Genomic DNA, 18,263 nt, shown 5'->3' with positions numbered 1-18,263 from the left:
ACTGCCTCATTGGCAACTGCGTCACCATCTTTTGTTATTTGGCTACCGAGGTAGCAGAACTCATCCACATATTTGATAATGATGGCGTTTTCGATGGTAGTAAGTTCAAGAGGAGATGTGTTTGTCGTTTGTATTCTCATAAGTTTAGTTTTTGTGAAGCTTATTTTAAGACCAACTGCGCGTGCATTATTTTCTAGTTGGCGAAGTTTTGCAGTGGTGTCAGCTAATGTGTGAGTCATAAAACATATGTCGTTAGCGTAATCTACATAGGTCACTAAGTTTCTGGTTTAGCCTCCATTGCAGCCCATTTAAAGGGTTTTCCAATAACAGGTGTTATTTTGAATAGCCGGCCATTTCGGTAGATGTCACTTTTGAAGCTGTCACTTTTTGATATTTGACAAGTAGAAACTACGCCATTAATAAAAATGGAACCATAAACGCTTAAACAACGCATTGGAATTATTAAAATTCACTATAAAAATGGTTAAAATTTGGCGGTTCGTAAAACTTGAACATTTTTGGGTCATCGTGAAGCACCTTGTCGGACCGCAATGCAGAAATTGGTGAAAATATTCGATCTGCTGTGGGAAGAACAGCCGAAAATATTGCTGTTGTAGCCGAGAGTGTTGAAGAAAACCCAGGTTTGTCCATTTCTCGTCTTTCTTTGGAATTGGGCATTCCACAATCGTCATTACACTGTATTTTGCATAAAGATTTGGGTCTTAAGGCTTATAAAGTCCAGTTAACACAAAAACTCAAGTCGGCCGATCATTAACAACGTCGTGTCTTTGCAGATTGGGACGTTCAAATGCATAAAAATGTTGCGGAATTCCATCAAAAAATCATCTTGAGTGTTGAGGCCCATTTCCACCTCGGTGGCTTCGTCATCAAGCAAAATTGTCGGATCTGGGGCTCAGATGATTGTGGAAATGCCTCTCTATCCTCAACGTGTAACTGTTTGATGCGGTTTATGGTCCGGTGGAGTCATTGGACCTTACTTTTTCGAAAATGAAGCTGGAGCAACAGTTACGGTGAACGAATTGCGCTATCGAGAGATGATTAACAATTTTTTATGGCCGGAATTGGATGGTATTGATCTGGACAACGTTTATTTTCAACACACAAGCAACGAAACCATTGATTTTTTACGGGAAAAGACCTCCAATAACACCTCTTATTGGAAAATCCTTTAGAACTTCTGCAATTGTGAGTTTTAATCCGAGGCATGTTTCCGTTTCTTGAGTGTATTATAATAATTTTTCCGGTAGGATCATTAGCCCGACGCACCCTACTTTACGAAAGCAGGAAAGTGGTGGAGTTTAAGGTGTCCACGCTCACCTTACAACCATTTGGTTGTTGCCTTCTCACATTAGTTCACTTCATGACTATAATCAAAAAGCTATCCAGGGAACACTTGGCTGAAGCTGGAGGTTGTGAGCAGCTTGGAATATCCAACAGAGGAATCGCCCAACAGAGAATGCCCAAGCACATAGCAGTCAGAGAGCTTTCCGTAATATGCAACTCTGTGAATAGCCCCGCCCCCCATGAGGGATTGAATGACTAGAATAAGAATAGCTCCTTTATTACGCCACATATTACTTTGGTCTGCTATTGATATTCGTTTTACCCGTGAAATTAATCTTTCGCTTTACACTCCGTTTGTTTGTAACCAAGGCGAATCTATTAAAGGTGGTATCGGCAAATCAGATGATTTGGGTTTTCTCTTTCGCCGTGTCCAGAATGAATCAGGGCGAATTAATTTTTTGATTTCTATTTTGCAAATAACAGGTGGCGCTAAAGTAATCCTCCTTTCAGAAAATGCTATAAATTTTGCGATTGGCCCCTAATGTCAGTTCTGTTTTGACATTTGTGTAGTAAACACATGCGAAATACACGTTAATAAACAATGTTACGCTACACTGCTCCAGATCGCGGAATATTGCTGACTATTTATTTGACCAATAATCGGTCGGTGACTTTGGCACAACCTAAATTTCGTCGCAGATTTCCTCGCCGTCCAACGCCTACTGGTGAAACACTGCGACGTTTAGCCGCTCGCCTCGAAGAGACTGGCACAACACGAGATGCTGCCAGGCGTGGCAGACCCCGGAGTAGGCGTTCTGCAGAGAATATTGCTGCTGTAGCCGAGGATGTCATGGAAGCGCCGTCGACATCGACCAGACGACGTGCCACGCAAATGGGTATCAATCGACGGTCTTTACAGCGAATTTTGGTACACAAATTTGAAGAAGTTTCCGTACAAAGTCCAGACGGTGCATCAGCTGTTAGCTGCTGACCGCCAATCGCGTCTAACATACGCTCAAGCCATCCTTAATCACCACCAAGAGGAAGATGATTTTTCATCAAAAATAATCATGAGTGTTGAGGCCCATTTCCATCTTAGCGGGTACGTAAATAAGCAAAATTTACGCTTCTGGGGCACTGAAAATCCGCGTGCAACCCACGACGAGCCATTACACCCGCTCAAAGTCACTGTATGGTGTGTTGTTTTCGCTGGAGGAGTCATCGTACCTTTTTACTTCGAAGACGTCGCGGGCCAAAGGGTTACTGTGAATGGTGAGCGCTACAGAGCAATGATCAACAAGTTTTTTTTGTCGCAACTTGATGAATTGGGATTGAAAAACATGTGGTTCCAACAGGACGGTGCAACGGCACACACTGCACGTGCCACAACCGATATGCTGAAGGATGCATTTCCCGGGCGCCTAATCTCCCGTTTTGGCAATTTGCACTGGCCAGCAAGATCGCCTGATTTGACCGCTCCAGACTTCTTTTTGTGGGGCTTTTTGAAGTCGCGGGCTTATGTCAACAAGCCTCAGACTCTTGCAGCTCTTAAAGACAACATCCGTCAAGAATGTGAGGACCTATCGCCGGAGGTTTTGGCCAAAGTGATGGAAAATGCCATAAAAAGGGCTCAAATGGCAATCAACTGTGGCGGCGGCCGTTTACATGACGTCATGTTCTCGACTTGATGTAAAAACAAATTAAAAGACCAAATAAAAATAATCCACAAGAAGAATCAAAGTTTTTCATTTTTTTTTTTAAATTACAGCCAAAAAACATCGCAAGGTTACTTTTGCGCCACCTTGTACTTTGGCTTTGACAATCAAACGTACAAAATATTGTTGTTGGTCTAGTGCTACCACCTTTAATGAATGCGCCTTGTTTGTAACTAAGTTTTTGTATAAGTTTTTTATTTTTCTAGATACATTGCCCATTAGTTGTTTAGTATAGGAAATTCCTAAGTTTGGAAATGTAACCTTCATTTGTATCCTCAATATTTGTTTTTAAGCAACAATGTCAATCAACTGTCGGGCTTATCTCTCGAATGATTGATTACATTACCTAACGGTATTGAAGAGCTCACGAAATTGACAATGTGTGGTTAAGAAAACTTGTATAAATTCCATTATTTTTTGTGAGGCTTATTCATTATTTAAAAGTACCTACAACGAACAGCAGTGATTACAAAATGAAACTCTATTTGTTGTTACCTCTTTGCTTAGTTGGTGTATTGCTTTCACTGGCAATTACACCACAAGTAAATGCCAAACCAGCAACGGACACTCAAGAAGGTAAATTATTGCATGCTACTTTCCATATATTTCTACCATAAAATACTTTTTCTATATTCATGTAGAAGAGAATGCAAGCGAGGAACCACCACTTTCACCATTGCCACCATTTCCACCATCACCACCAATACCAAGTCCTGGCTTTGGACCATTAAGGCCTTTTCCGAGATTCGCACCTTTCCCAAGTGCGTACTTACATACATACAAATTTGCTATGCTTTTGGTTTTCATGCCTACTTATATTTATTCCTCAATTTTTAATTTTTAATATTTAGTTGGCTCATTCAACTCAACTGGAAACTTTACTGGCCGTCCCTTCAGACCATTTCTTTTACCATTTTTGTGTAAGTACTATATAAAAATCATGTTTGCTTACCTTAAGTGAATTATCCTTTTTTTGATACTTTGCGCAGTTCCTTCAGGTAACTTCACTGGCCGTGCCCTTCTCGGTTCTTGTAAGTAAATGAAATTGCTGGTATTTTAGAATGCAAACATAATTTCACTATAAACATCGTTTTATACCACAGAGTTCTTATGCTCAACAGTTAATCACTTCAAAATCGCAGTAGACGCCGATGCATCACAACCAACAAAGTGTGAAAATCCTTTCTTCCCTCTTACTTGTAAGTTTCAATAATATATTTGCCATATCCTGCATTTATTGTAATTAATATTTTTAATACAATTAATCGATAATTATCATATTTTAACTAATGTTTTCTACACTCTTTACTCAGCCGATAACTTTGATGACAACAATAGCGCGCCAGCACAGGATGATGATGATGATGATGTTGATGCAAAAGGACCTCTGATCTGGGAAGCGCGTAGTGGTACCTTGCGTTTCTTTCGTCAATTTGTGCCCAATTCTACTTTAGCATAACCTTAACTCTTATTAGTGTTGCCTGTTCAAATTTTTAGATTAATAAGAATATTTACCTACAGAATATTGTATTATAATATAACAGAAGCATTAGAAAACAAAGGAAAAAAGTAAACATTACTACGTCGGGAGATCATCTCAGTACATACCAGCTTCGTCAAAAAGTTTCATGAATTAATTCATGGGAAAATTTAAAATACAAGTTTAGCTACAAAAAGTGGCTCGTCATCAGTCCAACCAGCTGTGCCTTCTGCTTAATGACAGGAGGGTATGCGACAGTCGATCGGACATGACAGGTAACATCAGTTCAGTCCATCTGCAGCCTCTCTCAGCTTGACAAGCTCGCTTGTGAGTTATTTCTTTTTTTTTTTTTTGGAGTTGGCAAAAAGCATTGAAAGCCGAAAAGTGTGAGACTTGTCTTTCGACTCACCCACTAAAAACCCCACCCCAGCTCCGTTTCCCTCCCGTAGTAACCCATTTGCTAACCGTGGCTTTGATTGCCGCAGAAGGGAGTGCCAAAACGGGCTTTGGACCAAAGAAGTTGGCTTCAGAGCCTATCTTAGCTAAGGAGTCAGAGGTCTCGTTACCAGCCATACTCACATGTCCCGAGACCCATGTTAGCATCAGTCTGTTATGACTACTGACATAGTCCAGCCTAGATTTACAGGACTCGACTACCCCTGATGTGGTTGGGGGGCTGTCTAAGGCTATGTCTTGGCTGTCGCTGAAGACACATCTAGATCTGCCTCTCCATTGGTTTTCCATAACAAAGTTCATCGCTTCTTGAACTGCATACATCTCCGCTTGAAACACAGGTGCATGCATTCCAAGAGCAAAGCTCAGTTTTGTCCTGCTGGATTCCATGTAGACCCCAGAGCCGGAGCTATGCTCGGTCCTGGAGCCATCCTTGAAAATGCGAAAACCGTGTTTGCCGGGCTCATTTTCTGAGTTTGTCCAGAACTGAGCCTCTTTTGTTTCAACGTGTGATTTCCAAAGAAGTTTACTATCGAGGATTACTCCAAGATATTTGATTTCTTTGGCTGGCTGGATTGTGACTCATTTTAGCTTAGGCAGAGTGATACTATCGCCTTTAAAGATCAACGCACTTATGCCAGCGTTTTATCCAGCTACCGAAACATTTCTGGAACTTTATTATCGGCAAAGCCATCAGAGTCGTTTTCCACTACTTCCATTGTTGCATTGCTTCCTTTCGGCTGTTAAAACGCGTTCCCCGTAGTGGTTTTTTGACTCGATAAAATAGAAAAAAATCGCAAAGAGCCATATCAGTTGAATTCGATGGCAGCTGGATGGTATTCGTTTCGTTCTTGGTCAAAAATTCGTTGAATATGAAGGCATTGGTGCGATGGTGCGCTATCATGATGCAAAATCCACGAGCTGTTTTCCAACAAATGCGAATTGCTTCACGTCAACGTCTCATAATGACCAAATAATAGTCTTTATTAACTATCGGCCATCGTAGCCGAATGGATTGGTGCGTAACTACCATTCGGAAGTGCGCAGACGCGAGAAACATCGTGCAAGAAACATCAAATGAAGAAATAGTTTTTTCAAAATAGCGGCCGTACCTCGGCAGGCAATGACAAACCTCCAAATGTATTTCTGCCATGAAAAAGCTCCTCATAAAAATATCTGCCGTTCGGAGTCGGTTTGAAACTGTAGGTCCCTCAATTTGTGAAATAACTTCAAGACGCATACCACAAGAGCTCGGCCAAATACCCAAAAAGGGTGTAAGCGCCAATTATATGTACATATGTATATATATAATTTTTCCGACCAGAATTTCTATAAGGACCAATAAGATCCTTGACAATACGCTCACCTTGGTTCAAGTCATGAGAGTTACCCTCTTTTCCGCTGTAAATTTGATCATTCAAAGGATAGAGAAGTTAGTGTATCGCAGGTCCTTAGACGGTGTTTTGCTGGTTGCGAATATACAGAGTAAACTTGGTGCGACATCGCTTTGCGCTTTCTTATTATGAAAATTTTATATTTTTGCTGGAGGGTCGATAATTTTCTTCTTTTTTTACAGATCACGCGGGAGTCAAAAAATCGCCCATTGCTCTGTGAAAATCATATTCTAGGGATCAAAAGAAGAAACTTTGCCAAGGAACCATACCTCTAAAACGAATTCTGATGTCCCCCAATTTGGGTCGAAATGGCCAAAAATGGTGATATTTTGAAATGATTGTATGGGGAACCCCCCAGGGGAGTTCCAGGGGGTGTGCCACTGGCATGGGTGGATCGGCCGTCCAAAGTTAGTGGGGGTCGGTCATACATTTGGACTCGGTTGGAGCACTCTAAATGGGTGAAAGTGGGATTTTTCGTTCGACCCAAATCGGGGGGCATTGGAATTCGTTTTAGAGGTATGGTTCCTTCGGCAAAGTTTCTTATTTTGATCCCTAGAATACGATTTTCACAGAGCAATGAGCGATTTTTAAATCGACCCGCCCTATTGTATATCTTGTGCCAGAGTTCATGAGTGGTTTACACGTTTCAGAGATGGCTGTGAGGACATAAATGTCAATGAACATACGGGCCGCCCAAAATCAGTAATCACCGAAAACTCCATCGAAATAGTTTGTAAATTTATCAAAAATGAACCGAAATCATCGTTGAAATTTATGAATCAATGCAATTTTCTATCTTGGCGTTTTGAAGCGTTTGTTGAATCGCAGTCGTCGAATTCGCGCTGAATACCGCGAAGGAAGAAGCTGGCGTTTATTGCATGATAATGCACCATCTCATCGATTCACTCTACTGACTGATTTTTTGACTAGAAATCGACTTTTAACCATCAATTACTTATCGTATTCGCCTGATATGGCTCCCTGTGACTTCTAACTATTCGGAACATTGCATTTGGCCATGAAAGGAAAGCGTTTTGCGTCCGTAGAGGCCATCCAAAAGGTTTGTACCGACATCCCGAAGGACATTCCGGCTTCCGGTCAATGACCTGGAACACTCTTTCGAAAAGCTTTTTGATCGCGCAAAACAGTGTATCGCGGCCAGAGGGGACTATTTTGAATAAATAAACTCGAAGTTATCAGAACAAAGTTCTTGTCGTTTCTAAATAGCTCAGTCTTGTTTATTTTGGACTTCACTTTGTATATACAAGTTAAAATTGGTTGGTTGGTTTAAGTGGTGATGCGTCCAGAATCCAACTAGCGCTTCCGCACCATTTTGTTGCCCCATCCTCGTTATAAACTTCCTTAACGGTTATTTACAGCATGACTACATCCAGCGTGTATAGTTTAAGACTCTTATTAGATTGCTGACATCTAAGCCAGATATGTAGTTGTTCGAGACTCTCGAGCAGCGATTGGCCCAGGGTTAACATTTTGTTCTTCGATAGGACATTCACAGAGGAATGTTTGTTTCCTTTTTCTCTGACTGTTTGCAACTGTGACAGTATGTGTTGTGAGGGATGCCCATTTTGGCTGCTTGTTTTCCGACAGACCTAAAGCCGGTTATGACTGCCGTTCCAGGTGTCCCGTTGTTTCATGTTTATCAATGTTGACGTTTGTTTCAGATTGTAGGGGGCCATAACGTTCTGTTAATTTTGCATTTCGTCTGATCTCTCCATCTACAATGCGCGATTCGAAGGTATTTTAGGAAAATTATATTCTTGACTACACCTAATGGTGTGAATACCGATTCTGCAAGAGCGTTATTCATGGCAAATCCCCCTCTGGCAGTTTATCGGCTTTTTCATTACCTTCAATATTTCGATGTCCCGGCACCCAGATTAAGGTAATTTTATGGTATTCACTCAAGGTGATAAGGCTATTTAAAGGTTGTTGTAGCTGAATCGAGTGCTTGGATTGAGCTTGGCTATCCGAAAGAATAGCGATATTGCCCTTCAAGAGCGATTTGCGATTAGTAACATATATACTAGCAGCTCCAATTACGCAAGCACTGCGTTAGGGAGACGCACAGATTTTTCAATTTTAAGTCTATGAGAATATAAACCAGTTCCAGCAGCACAATCCATTTTACTGTCATCTTATTCCATTTCTCTTAGATGGAAAGAGAGTGGCAAAATTCCTATTGAATTATACCGTCGGGACGATATAGTCAGACCTCGCTGAGGTACACTGGGTTTGTCGCAGTAATAGACTGGCATGGCCATGAGTTTTTTCCTTGTAGCGTCCCGCTTCATTTAACCTAAATGCACTCATGGTTACCATCTTCTTGATACGTAGATCTACCGGAATACCGTCTGCCAGTGCTTTAAGAGCCTCCCTACGACACGGTCTGAATGCTCCGACTGTTATTGCACAGTCTGATCTTTGTATTCTGCCGAGTAATTTGGTATTGTACTCTCTCTCTAGAGCTTTCCACCAAACTACCGAGCCATATGTTAAAATTGGTCGTATAATCGCCTTATACAACCCTAATGTGTACTTGGGTTGAAGACCCCATCTTATTCCTAGCATAAGTTAAAACAAAATTTTAACAAAATTAATAATTATGAAACTAAAATAACAAATATGTAGTTACGAAGTATTATTTTGATTTCTCACATAGAAAGTAATTTTTTAATTGCATTTGAAATACCTGTTTGGCCCCAGAAAGCTCCAAATCCAAGAAGGTTGAGAGCTAATTAATTCTTTCAAGTAGCGTATTAGCACTTTGAAATGCCCTACTAAGGAACAACCCGATTCTGCAATTTCGCCATTAACGAGATCAAAGATAAATGAAGCTTGAAAATGTGATTTTATGACATTTTTCAATATTAAGAAATATACAATTCGTAACACACCAGGAAAATAAATTATTCAGTTCAGACCCTAGGACGGTTGAATCACTAGAATTTCTTATTTCAGCATACACTTTTACATCATCAGCATAGAGAAGAAAATTAGGAAAGGAAAAACCCGAACAAATATTATTGATAAACAAAACAAATAACGCAGGGGTCTGGTATACCAGAGGTGCCAATAAATGTTTCGAAGAATCCCCATCGAAAACTACAGCACTGCACTTCTATATTAGATAGGATTGAACCCAATCAAGGAAAGTCGAATGAAAGCCGAGACATGCCAATTTAGTTACTAACATAAAATCGTGTGGGAGATTTTATCGAAGGCTTTAGAGAAGTTCGTGTAAATCGCCCCAATTTGGTATCCATTCTGGGAGGCTGCGTGGCAAAAAGTTTAGATAAGGCAGATTATTTGGAAATTGGTTTGTAATTCGCAATATCGCTCCTACAGCCGCTTTCTGTTGAATTGGAGTGACTGAAGTCAGCTTCCAATCATCAATAAATATTCCTTCAGCTAAGGATTTACTAAAAATTAGCTTATCAATATTACAGACAGGCCGTCAACATCCGATTGAGAAAAGTTTTTAATCTTTAAGTATCCCTCAATGGCATCATCATTTTAAAGAACAAATGAACCGAAGTCTATTCAAGAAGACAATTGCTCGAGAATTTTCGGCACATGGTTGCCAAATGTTCTTCCTGAATATCTTCACCAGAGTCTTTATAAACAAAAACGTGCGAAAAATGTGCCAAGCCATCAAACATCAAACTAAATCCTTCTATCCAAGAACTAATAACTGCAAGGGCAAGAATGGAGAAATGATAAGCGACAAACAAGGCAATTTGCAGCGCTGGAAGGAACATTTTAAAGAAACTTTAAATATGCAAAATGAAGAAAACGTGAGTCAGCTGATGATATTGCTGCTGAGTTAAGGAAATGCGTCGGAGAAAAACTGCATACGCAACTACTGAGCCTGCGCAGCATCGACCTTTTCCAAGTGTTTTTTGGTCGACCGCGACCTCTGCTCCCTTGCGGATTCCAATCCAGTGCCATCCTCGTGTTGCTATCTGGTGATTTTCTCAGTGTGTGACCGATCCATCGCCCCTTTCTGCGTTTGATTTGCCTAAGAATGGGTTCCTCGTTCGTTAATCTCCACAGTGCGACGTTATTGATGGTTTTTGAGCAGAATATTCTGCAGATGATGTGGAGGCATTTGTTGATGAAGGATTGTAGCCTCTGTGTGATCGTGTTAGAAACCAGCCATGTTTCGCTTCCGTACATGCCTTCACTCGTGAGCCGAATATTCATAGTTTAGTGCGCTTGGAGATTTGCGAACTCCCCCATATCGTATGCATTCGCCCGAAAGCCGCCCTTGCTTTGTTTAGCCTGCAGTTGCCATCTTCATCTGCTCCACCATCTGCCGTGATGATGCAGCTGAGGTAGCAAAAGCTTTCAACGAATTCCACCGGGCATCCGTCAACCAATATCTGCTTTGCGTTATTGTGGTTAACTCTCATGGCCTTGGTTTTGGCGATGTTGACCTCCAATACGACATTGCGTGCCAGCGCGACTAGTTTGTCCGCCTTCGCTTGCTTGACAGAAAGTTTGTGAGAGAGAAGGCAGATGTCATCGGCGAAATCCAGGTCCTCAAGATGTCTGGTGAAACTTCATACGATGCCTTTTTTGTGCAGGGTCAGTTGGCTCATGACGTTATCCAGGGCGATGGCAAAGAGAAGGGGCGAAAGGGAACAACCTTGACTTACGCCTGCGTTGGTAGTGAATGGATCGCTGATATCGCCCTTGTGAATCACTGCAAGTTTGGAGTTCTCGTAGAGGGCTTTGATGAGGCGGATTATCTTGGCAACAACTCCCTTTCTACTCAATGCCAACCATATTGGGTCTCGTTTGATTGTGTCGAACGCCTTCTTAAAGTCTAGGAACAGCATGTAGAGCGGGGGGCGTCTCTCAACTGATTGTTCTACTATAATTCGAAGTGTGTTGGCTACGGTGTGGGCGAAAACCAGCTTGCTCGTCTCTTAAGGAGCGTTCGATATCTTTGAGTCTGCTTTGTATGATTACGGCTACAATTTTGTAGATGGTGTTAAGTAGGGTTATTCCTCGCCAGTTGCCATAGTCACGCAGGTCACCTTTCTTGGACAGCTTCACTATGATGCCTTTTGTCCAGGACGGAGGCAGTTTTTCATTGCTCCAGACCGCAGTGATGGGGGGATGAAGCATTTCCGCTGATATTTGCGGGTCAGTCGCTATTAGTTCAGGCTGTATGCCATCTTCGCCCGCTGCTTTGTTGAGCTTCAGCTTCTTAAGGATATGGCGAAATAATAATATGCCTATTGAATGGTTATCAAGCTTAATAATTTCCGTACACAAAAAAAGTGATGAAGCAAACTGCTCTAATTATCGGAGTATCTCGATATTAAACGCAGCGTTATTAATATTTACAAATCTTACTTTATGAAAAATTACGCGAATATTCCGAACAAATTCTGGATGAGTACCAAGCAGGTTTCAGAGTCAAATGACATACAATAGATCAAAGTTTCATAGCGACACAAACATTCGAGAAGCTATATATAATTGGCGCTTACATCCTTTTTGGGTGTTTGGCTGGAGGAAATACACTCGGAGGTTTGCCATTGCCTGACGAGGGGCGACCGCTATTAGAAAATACTTTTTCTTAATTTTGGTGCTTCACCGAGATTCGAATCTACGTTCTCTCTGAATTCCGAATGCTAGTCACGCACCAAACTATTCGGCTTCCGCCCTTCGAGAAGCTATACGAACCACGGCGAAGGTCATTGTGCAAGGGGAGTGCTCAGAGCCATTTCTCATTATATCGGGAGTTAAGCAGGGAGACGCTTTATCAACATTGACATTCATCAGAGTCCTACACGCAGCAATAACCGAAATAAATCCAAACGGGGCCATATAAAACAAGCCGTTCCAGCTTTGTGCATATGCAGATGATATACTTTTTATGGCGAAAGGCAAAAGTGAATTAAAGAGTGCGTTCACAAATCTAAAAATAAAAAATAATACGAAATACTGGGCTTAGAATTAGCACAGAGGAAATGAAGGTTCGGTCCAGCTCCGGTTGAGGCATGATGACCTGCTGATCGGAGACTATGCTTTCGAGAGTGTACGAGAACTCACCTATCTGGGTATCAAAAATATGAAAATATCAGCCAATAAGGATGCACTAATTGACAATAACTGACAGAGTTTTAGCACCAAATAAGTCTTATTTATCTAATTTGAATCTGCTTAAGTGTAAATTATTATCTCGTGAGCAAAAGTGAAGGATATACAAAACCTTGATCCACCCCGTGCTTACCTATGGTTGCGAATTATGGGGGCGCTGACATCAGCTAATGGTATTTGAAAGAAAGCTATTGCGAAAAATATATGGACCTGGAAGACTGTAAGACGGTACCTCTCGAATTAGATATAATCATGGGCTGGAACTATTTGCAAAAACTAAACCGTGAAAAGCTTTATAAAATCTTAGAGGATAAGATGGCTCGGGCACGTATTTAGAATGCACAAGGAGAGAACAACTCGAGAGACAGTTGAATTACGCCCTGTTGGAGGTTGAAGAAGTGGACGCCGCAGAAAGAGATGGCTCGAAGACGTGCAAGTTGACCTTGAAAAGCTGAACGTGCGGCTGTGGTAGGAGGTAGTCTTGGATAGAGACAGCTGGCGCAAGGTTGTGAATGAAGCAATCGTTCATCAAGGATTGTGATGGTGAGAAGAAGATTGTTAGCGCGTCTTTCAAGTTTGATATCTGAACGTAAACCAGATTAGCTTAGATTAGATCTGTGGGGGGTTGGACAAGTCCAAGCACTAAGTCAGTAGACCATTGTACTACACCCGGATAGATTTCAGTAGAAAGAATAGAGAGATAGGAAAGATAAAATGTGAATGGTAAGACGGATAAACTAGTTGAGATCACTCTTCTACAATTCTCTTCGATTCATTGATGAATCTTAAGAGATCCAAAAGAGAACTTTATCCATACTCACTATATCGCAACCCAATATCCTAAGTCTGATCCTGGAAAATGCCGGACAGCTACAGAGAAAATGCTCTGCTGTGTCGTCATCCTCAAGACAGGATAGGCATATCGGGCTGCCGGCGACCTCCATGACAGCCATATGCTGACCAGGTCCTTTCTGCTGAGTTTTAGGAGAAAGATCGCTTATTTCTTGTTTGTCACTTGGCTACTCTGTACGAGTTCAACCCAGAAGATGTTATTAATGTGTATTTTTTTAATTAAAATTTATTAACCTCCGTAAGTGATTAGTAGGAAAACTAACTAACCAGCCAAATAAAATCCTTACAAAAAACAGTATTTGGAGTACAAGATTTGCCAAAAACTCTTAGGATGACTTTTTATGTTAAGCTCAAATTTGTGAATGTATTCTTATAAAGGCTGGTTAAATTTTGAAGGCCGATGTTGAATGTGAATTACACCTAAACGTCAAGCTTTTTTCTACATTTCATTTGAACCTTTCCAATTTCAGACTAACTCAATTTGGAAAAATACACAATCGAGCAACGCGTTAAAGTTATTCAGGCTTATTATGAAAACGGGCGTTCAAATCAAAATGCATATCGAAGAAAATCATCTTCAGTGATGAGGCACATTTTCACTTCAGTGGATTCGTCAATAAGCAGAATTGCCGCATTTGGGTGAAAGGTAATCCAAGAGTGATTGCCGAAAAACCAATGCACCTAGAAAGAGTAACTGTTTGGTGCGGTTTATGGGCCGGCGGCATCATTGGAGCCGAATTTTTTCCAAAATGAGGCCGGTCAGGCAGTTACTGTGAATAGTGTTTGCTATAGTGTTTTTATGGCCCGAATTGGAAGATATGGATGTGGACGATATGTGGTTTCAACAGGACAGTGCCACTTGTCACACAGCTAACGAAACAATGGCTCTTTTGCGCGAAAAATTTGATGGCCGAATAAGCTCACGCCGCGGCGATGTCAATTGGCCGCCAAGATCAGGTGATTTGACACCGTTGGACTTCTTTCTTTGAAGTTATTTGAAAGAAAAGGTGTACGTCGATAAGTCAGCAACAATTCAAGAGCTAAAGGATGAGATAATTCGGCACATTAACGGCATAGAACCTCAATTATGCCTCAGCGTCATCGAAAATTTTGACTATCGGATGGAGGTGTGCCGCCGAGGCCGCAGCGGCCATTTGGCCAATATTTTGTTCCATACGTAATTGAGCTATACCAATATTATCATAATAAAGAGAAATGGTAATAATTTTCTAAAAAAATTGTATTTGATTCAAAATCAGCACCGGCCCTTAAAACTTAACCACCCTTTACAAAGACTTATATAAATTACAAATTTTATTCCTGTGGACGATAAAGGAATCTTAAAAGCGGTTTTCATTTGTTAACTTAAGCTTCTAAAAGAACTTGTTTCTCAAATTTTGCTTTAAAGAAGCCCTTAGCCTCATAGAAATCAACTGCCGTGGGAAGGCGGCACAAAACATCGACAAGTAAATTAAATTAGTTAATTAATTAATTTTGTTTGAGCATTTTTCTTAGGTAGAGCTGTATGATACTAATGCTAATACTGCATTATTGCGTATATTACCTCGCCTTAACACATTTACTTACCAGTGTCGGAAACTTTTTTTTTTGATTTTTTTATTTTATTTTATTTTTTGTTTTTGTGAAAATATGACTAAGTACTCTATTCATTTAGATTTGCATAATTATGCACATGTTTTAAAACTTATCGACAAATTTTTATCACCAGAAATGATTGATTGCCTTCTCAGCTCCGTGGGCTAATTATGATGATTTACTATATAAATGCCGCGATTTGCACCACTGAACTCATCATATATTTGGTGAACCAGTTGGAAAAGCATTTGTTCTCCCAAAATGAAGTCCTACTTGCCATTAACCTGTAGTATCCTTCTTGTAGGAGTGATATGTGCTGTACTGGCTTTTCCATCCTCAGATTCAAGTGCTTCTGACGATTGTAAGTACTAGTGAAATATGGTTTTGCTGGTTTTATCTCGTATTATACTTATATTTTTGTCTTATTCATACAGCCATTTCTGCGAGCAAAGAAGAACTATTGCTAACCTTCCCGGAGTATTCACTAATTCCTCGTAAGTAGTAAATCCAGTTTTGTTTGAAAGTTGCAAAGACCATAAACGTAATTTACATTCATATAATACATACACATGTGAACACATGTACACGGTGGCGCAAAATTAATCATACAATTTCGTTTTTGAATGTTTTTTTTTACTAAATATTATATAAAAAAAAAAATAATTTTGAGTCATGGAAATCTTTATTTTGACCTTTACGCGCTCTATTGCTTGTCTGTTTGTATACTGCAGCTGTCTAGTTCACAAGTGTCAAATACGTACCCTACTTGCAAAAAATATACATATTTCGCTAGGGTGATTAATTTTGCGCCAAATTGCATAAACTTTGCATATAATATCGTCTTCATTTTTATTTAAATAGCAAACCTTTTAGAGGCCTTATCTCCCGACTCAAGTGACTCAAGTGACTCAAGTGATTCAAGTGACTCAAGTGATTCAAGTGACTCAAGTGATTCTAGTATTAGCGACTCAGCTTCTGATGAAAGTGGTTCGAAACAACCTCAAGGACGCACCCTCTTCCTGATTTTACGTCTGCTGCAATTGCTTGCCCAAACTAATTCCACTCTTTTGGGCTAATCGAAAATATATTTGTACTTTGAATCGGTAGTCAATTTAAACCACTTTTTTTCTGATTATTGTTCTTTTTTTCTTCAAAATTTTTTGAAATGTCCTAATTAATGCTTTAAACCATACAAAATATTTCAAATACAATGTAATCAAAGGAAAATAAATGCTTTAAAATTTACGTTCAGTGTGTTTTAAGACCAGTTCTTCTGTAGGCAGAGGCATTTAATTTGACAAAGCCTCGCAGCTAAGTAATGTTTATAAATTTTGGATATTTACTGTCGAAATCATTGTTTAGTAAAATGTGTTCCCGCTCGGCGTGCAATTGGTGAGTTTTCATAGTTTACGATAATGCAATTTTGAGACGCCAATGAAAACGCCATCATTATCCAAAATGTGGCTGAGTTTTGCTACCTCGGCAGTCAAATCACAAAAATGGTGGCGCAGTTGCAGATGTGGCAGCTCGTATTTGTAAAGCACGAACTGCGTTTCATATGCTTCGCAGATTGTGGCGATCTCGCACGCTGCCACTAAAAACAAAACTTAAAATCTTTAAGACCAGCGTTAAATCGGTTGTTGTTCTAACTTCGCCCTGTCAGTGTAGTGCAGTTACCGGTCGACTTCGTCCAGCTCATCTAACGGTAGGCCCACGAAACTTTCTGTTTCGATAAGTTGGGTCCAGAGGGAGAGAGGTGGTTAGTGTCGTGCGGGGTGCTTCACATACCGGAGCGCTAAGTCGGTCCTCCTATATGGTTCTGAGGCATGGCTTGTGTCTGATCACTTAAGTCAACGTCTTCCAACGTTTATCAACAATTGTCTCAGAATTATATGCCGTATCTTTTGGCCGCAAACAATCTCCAATATGGACCTTCTTCTGCTTACTAAAAGCTGCCCAATTAATTCCGAAGTAAAAAGATGAAAATGGAATTGGATTCGACATACTCTTCGTAGAGAAGACGATAATGTCGTCAAAATTTCCTTTCAATGGAGTCCGCAAGGAAGTCGACCCAGAGGTCGCCCAAGTCAAACTTGGATGCGTAAAAGCTCCCTCGAGAGGGCCTCCCCCACCACATGGAACCAAATCAGACATATTGCGGATGACAGAAATCGGAAGGACATTTGTTTCCACGCTATGTTCTGACTAAGAGCGATATTATTTATGAAGGTTTTCGTAAATAGTTTGCTTATTTTCAATTGAGAACGTCATCTTAATGTTTAGCAAGGAATAAAAAATATAAAAAAGTTTGCGCTGATGAGGCTAACTTTTGGTTCAGTGGATTTGATGAATGTGGTTTAATGTATAGACAGACACTATCAGATCCAGTATTTGTAGTCGTGCTTGGTCCTGGATCTTAGCAGTATAGTCGAAGAGATGTCTCCTGACTCGCCTGGGAAGTGGCTCCGACTCTAACAAGTGCCTGCAGAGTGATTCGTATGATAACATCCCAACAGGAATTGCTTGCTGAGCATTTTACTGTACTCCTTAACCGGAAACATGGAAGTCTCGTTGTGGTGGGGGGCATTCCGTGGCTGTCCTGATAGCAGTATTCTGATAGGTCTGAAGTTTTATCCACTGCGAATCTCTGGTGCCATGCGCAGCGTAATTTAGAACTATTTCCAACCAACATTTCTTTTTCCTTGCCTCGAGTGCTATGGGCTAGTGATTCGAAGACCTTGTTGCGATTTTGCATCTTATGTGCCGAGAAGGAGGTTGTATGTTCCGACCCAATGGTCAGTATCGACATTCATCTTTAACTGCAGTTTGATCTTCTTCGGCCAGGTAGAACACGGGGTTGCCGTCGATTTGAATAAAAGAGTTGAACAAAGAGTAAAACAAATTTGCAATATCATACCTCAATTAAGTCGTTTATTATTTTATTGGGGAATAAGTTCGTATCGTTTTTACCGAAGACTTTTATTTAAACAAAAAACAATAATTATATCCATACGTTAATCAATTTTATTTTCGCCGTTGCTGTTTACAACCTCTTCCTCCTTCTCGACCAATTTGTTGATGCTGTTTCGCCAAAAACCGCCTAGTCTGGTGACAAAGAAGTTGTTGAGCCAGTTCTTAAGGACCTTTTTGTTATCGAAGGTAACGCTCTTCATATGGTTTAACAGTGAGTGGATGGTTTAAGATGGAAATCGTTCGGTGCAAACTCCGACGAATACGGCGGATGCTGAAGGACCTCTCATTCGAGCTCTTGGAGTGCGGCTTTGACATCTTGTGTAACATGGGGCATGGTGTCGTCATGAAGGGGTATGGTTT

At 40.6% G+C, this 18,263-nt stretch overlaps 2 protein-coding genes across 2 annotated transcripts; both read left to right on the top strand.

Annotated features, from left to right (window-relative positions):
• Positions 1–3,447: 3,447 nt before the first annotated feature.
• Positions 3,448–4,581, top strand: LOC129253118 (anthrax toxin receptor-like). Its single transcript, XM_054891372.1, has 6 exons — positions 3,448–3,596; positions 3,662–3,781; positions 3,872–3,940; positions 4,010–4,051; positions 4,124–4,219; positions 4,334–4,581. Coding segments are annotated over exons 1-5 (336 nt in total). The 5' UTR covers positions 3,448–3,493; the 3' UTR covers positions 4,126–4,219; positions 4,334–4,581.
• A 10,561-nt stretch (positions 4,582–15,142) lies between these two features.
• On the top strand, positions 15,143–16,175 carry LOC129253114 (dentin sialophosphoprotein-like). The gene is made up of 3 exons (XM_054891369.1): positions 15,143–15,291; positions 15,365–15,424; positions 15,792–16,175. The coding sequence occupies exons 1-3, from the start codon at positions 15,192–15,194 to the stop codon at positions 16,004–16,006; spliced, it is 375 nt and encodes a 124-aa protein (XP_054747344.1). The 5' UTR covers positions 15,143–15,191; the 3' UTR covers positions 16,007–16,175.
• Positions 16,176–18,263: the final 2,088 nt, after the last annotated feature.

This window comes from Anastrepha obliqua, chromosome 1, assembly GCF_027943255.1.
Source record: "Anastrepha obliqua isolate idAnaObli1 chromosome 1, idAnaObli1_1.0, whole genome shotgun sequence".
Lineage (NCBI taxonomy): Eukaryota > Metazoa > Arthropoda > Insecta > Diptera > Tephritidae > Anastrepha > Anastrepha obliqua.
Note: the sequence above shows the minus strand (reverse complement) of the source record. Positions and strands in the feature narration are given on the sequence as shown.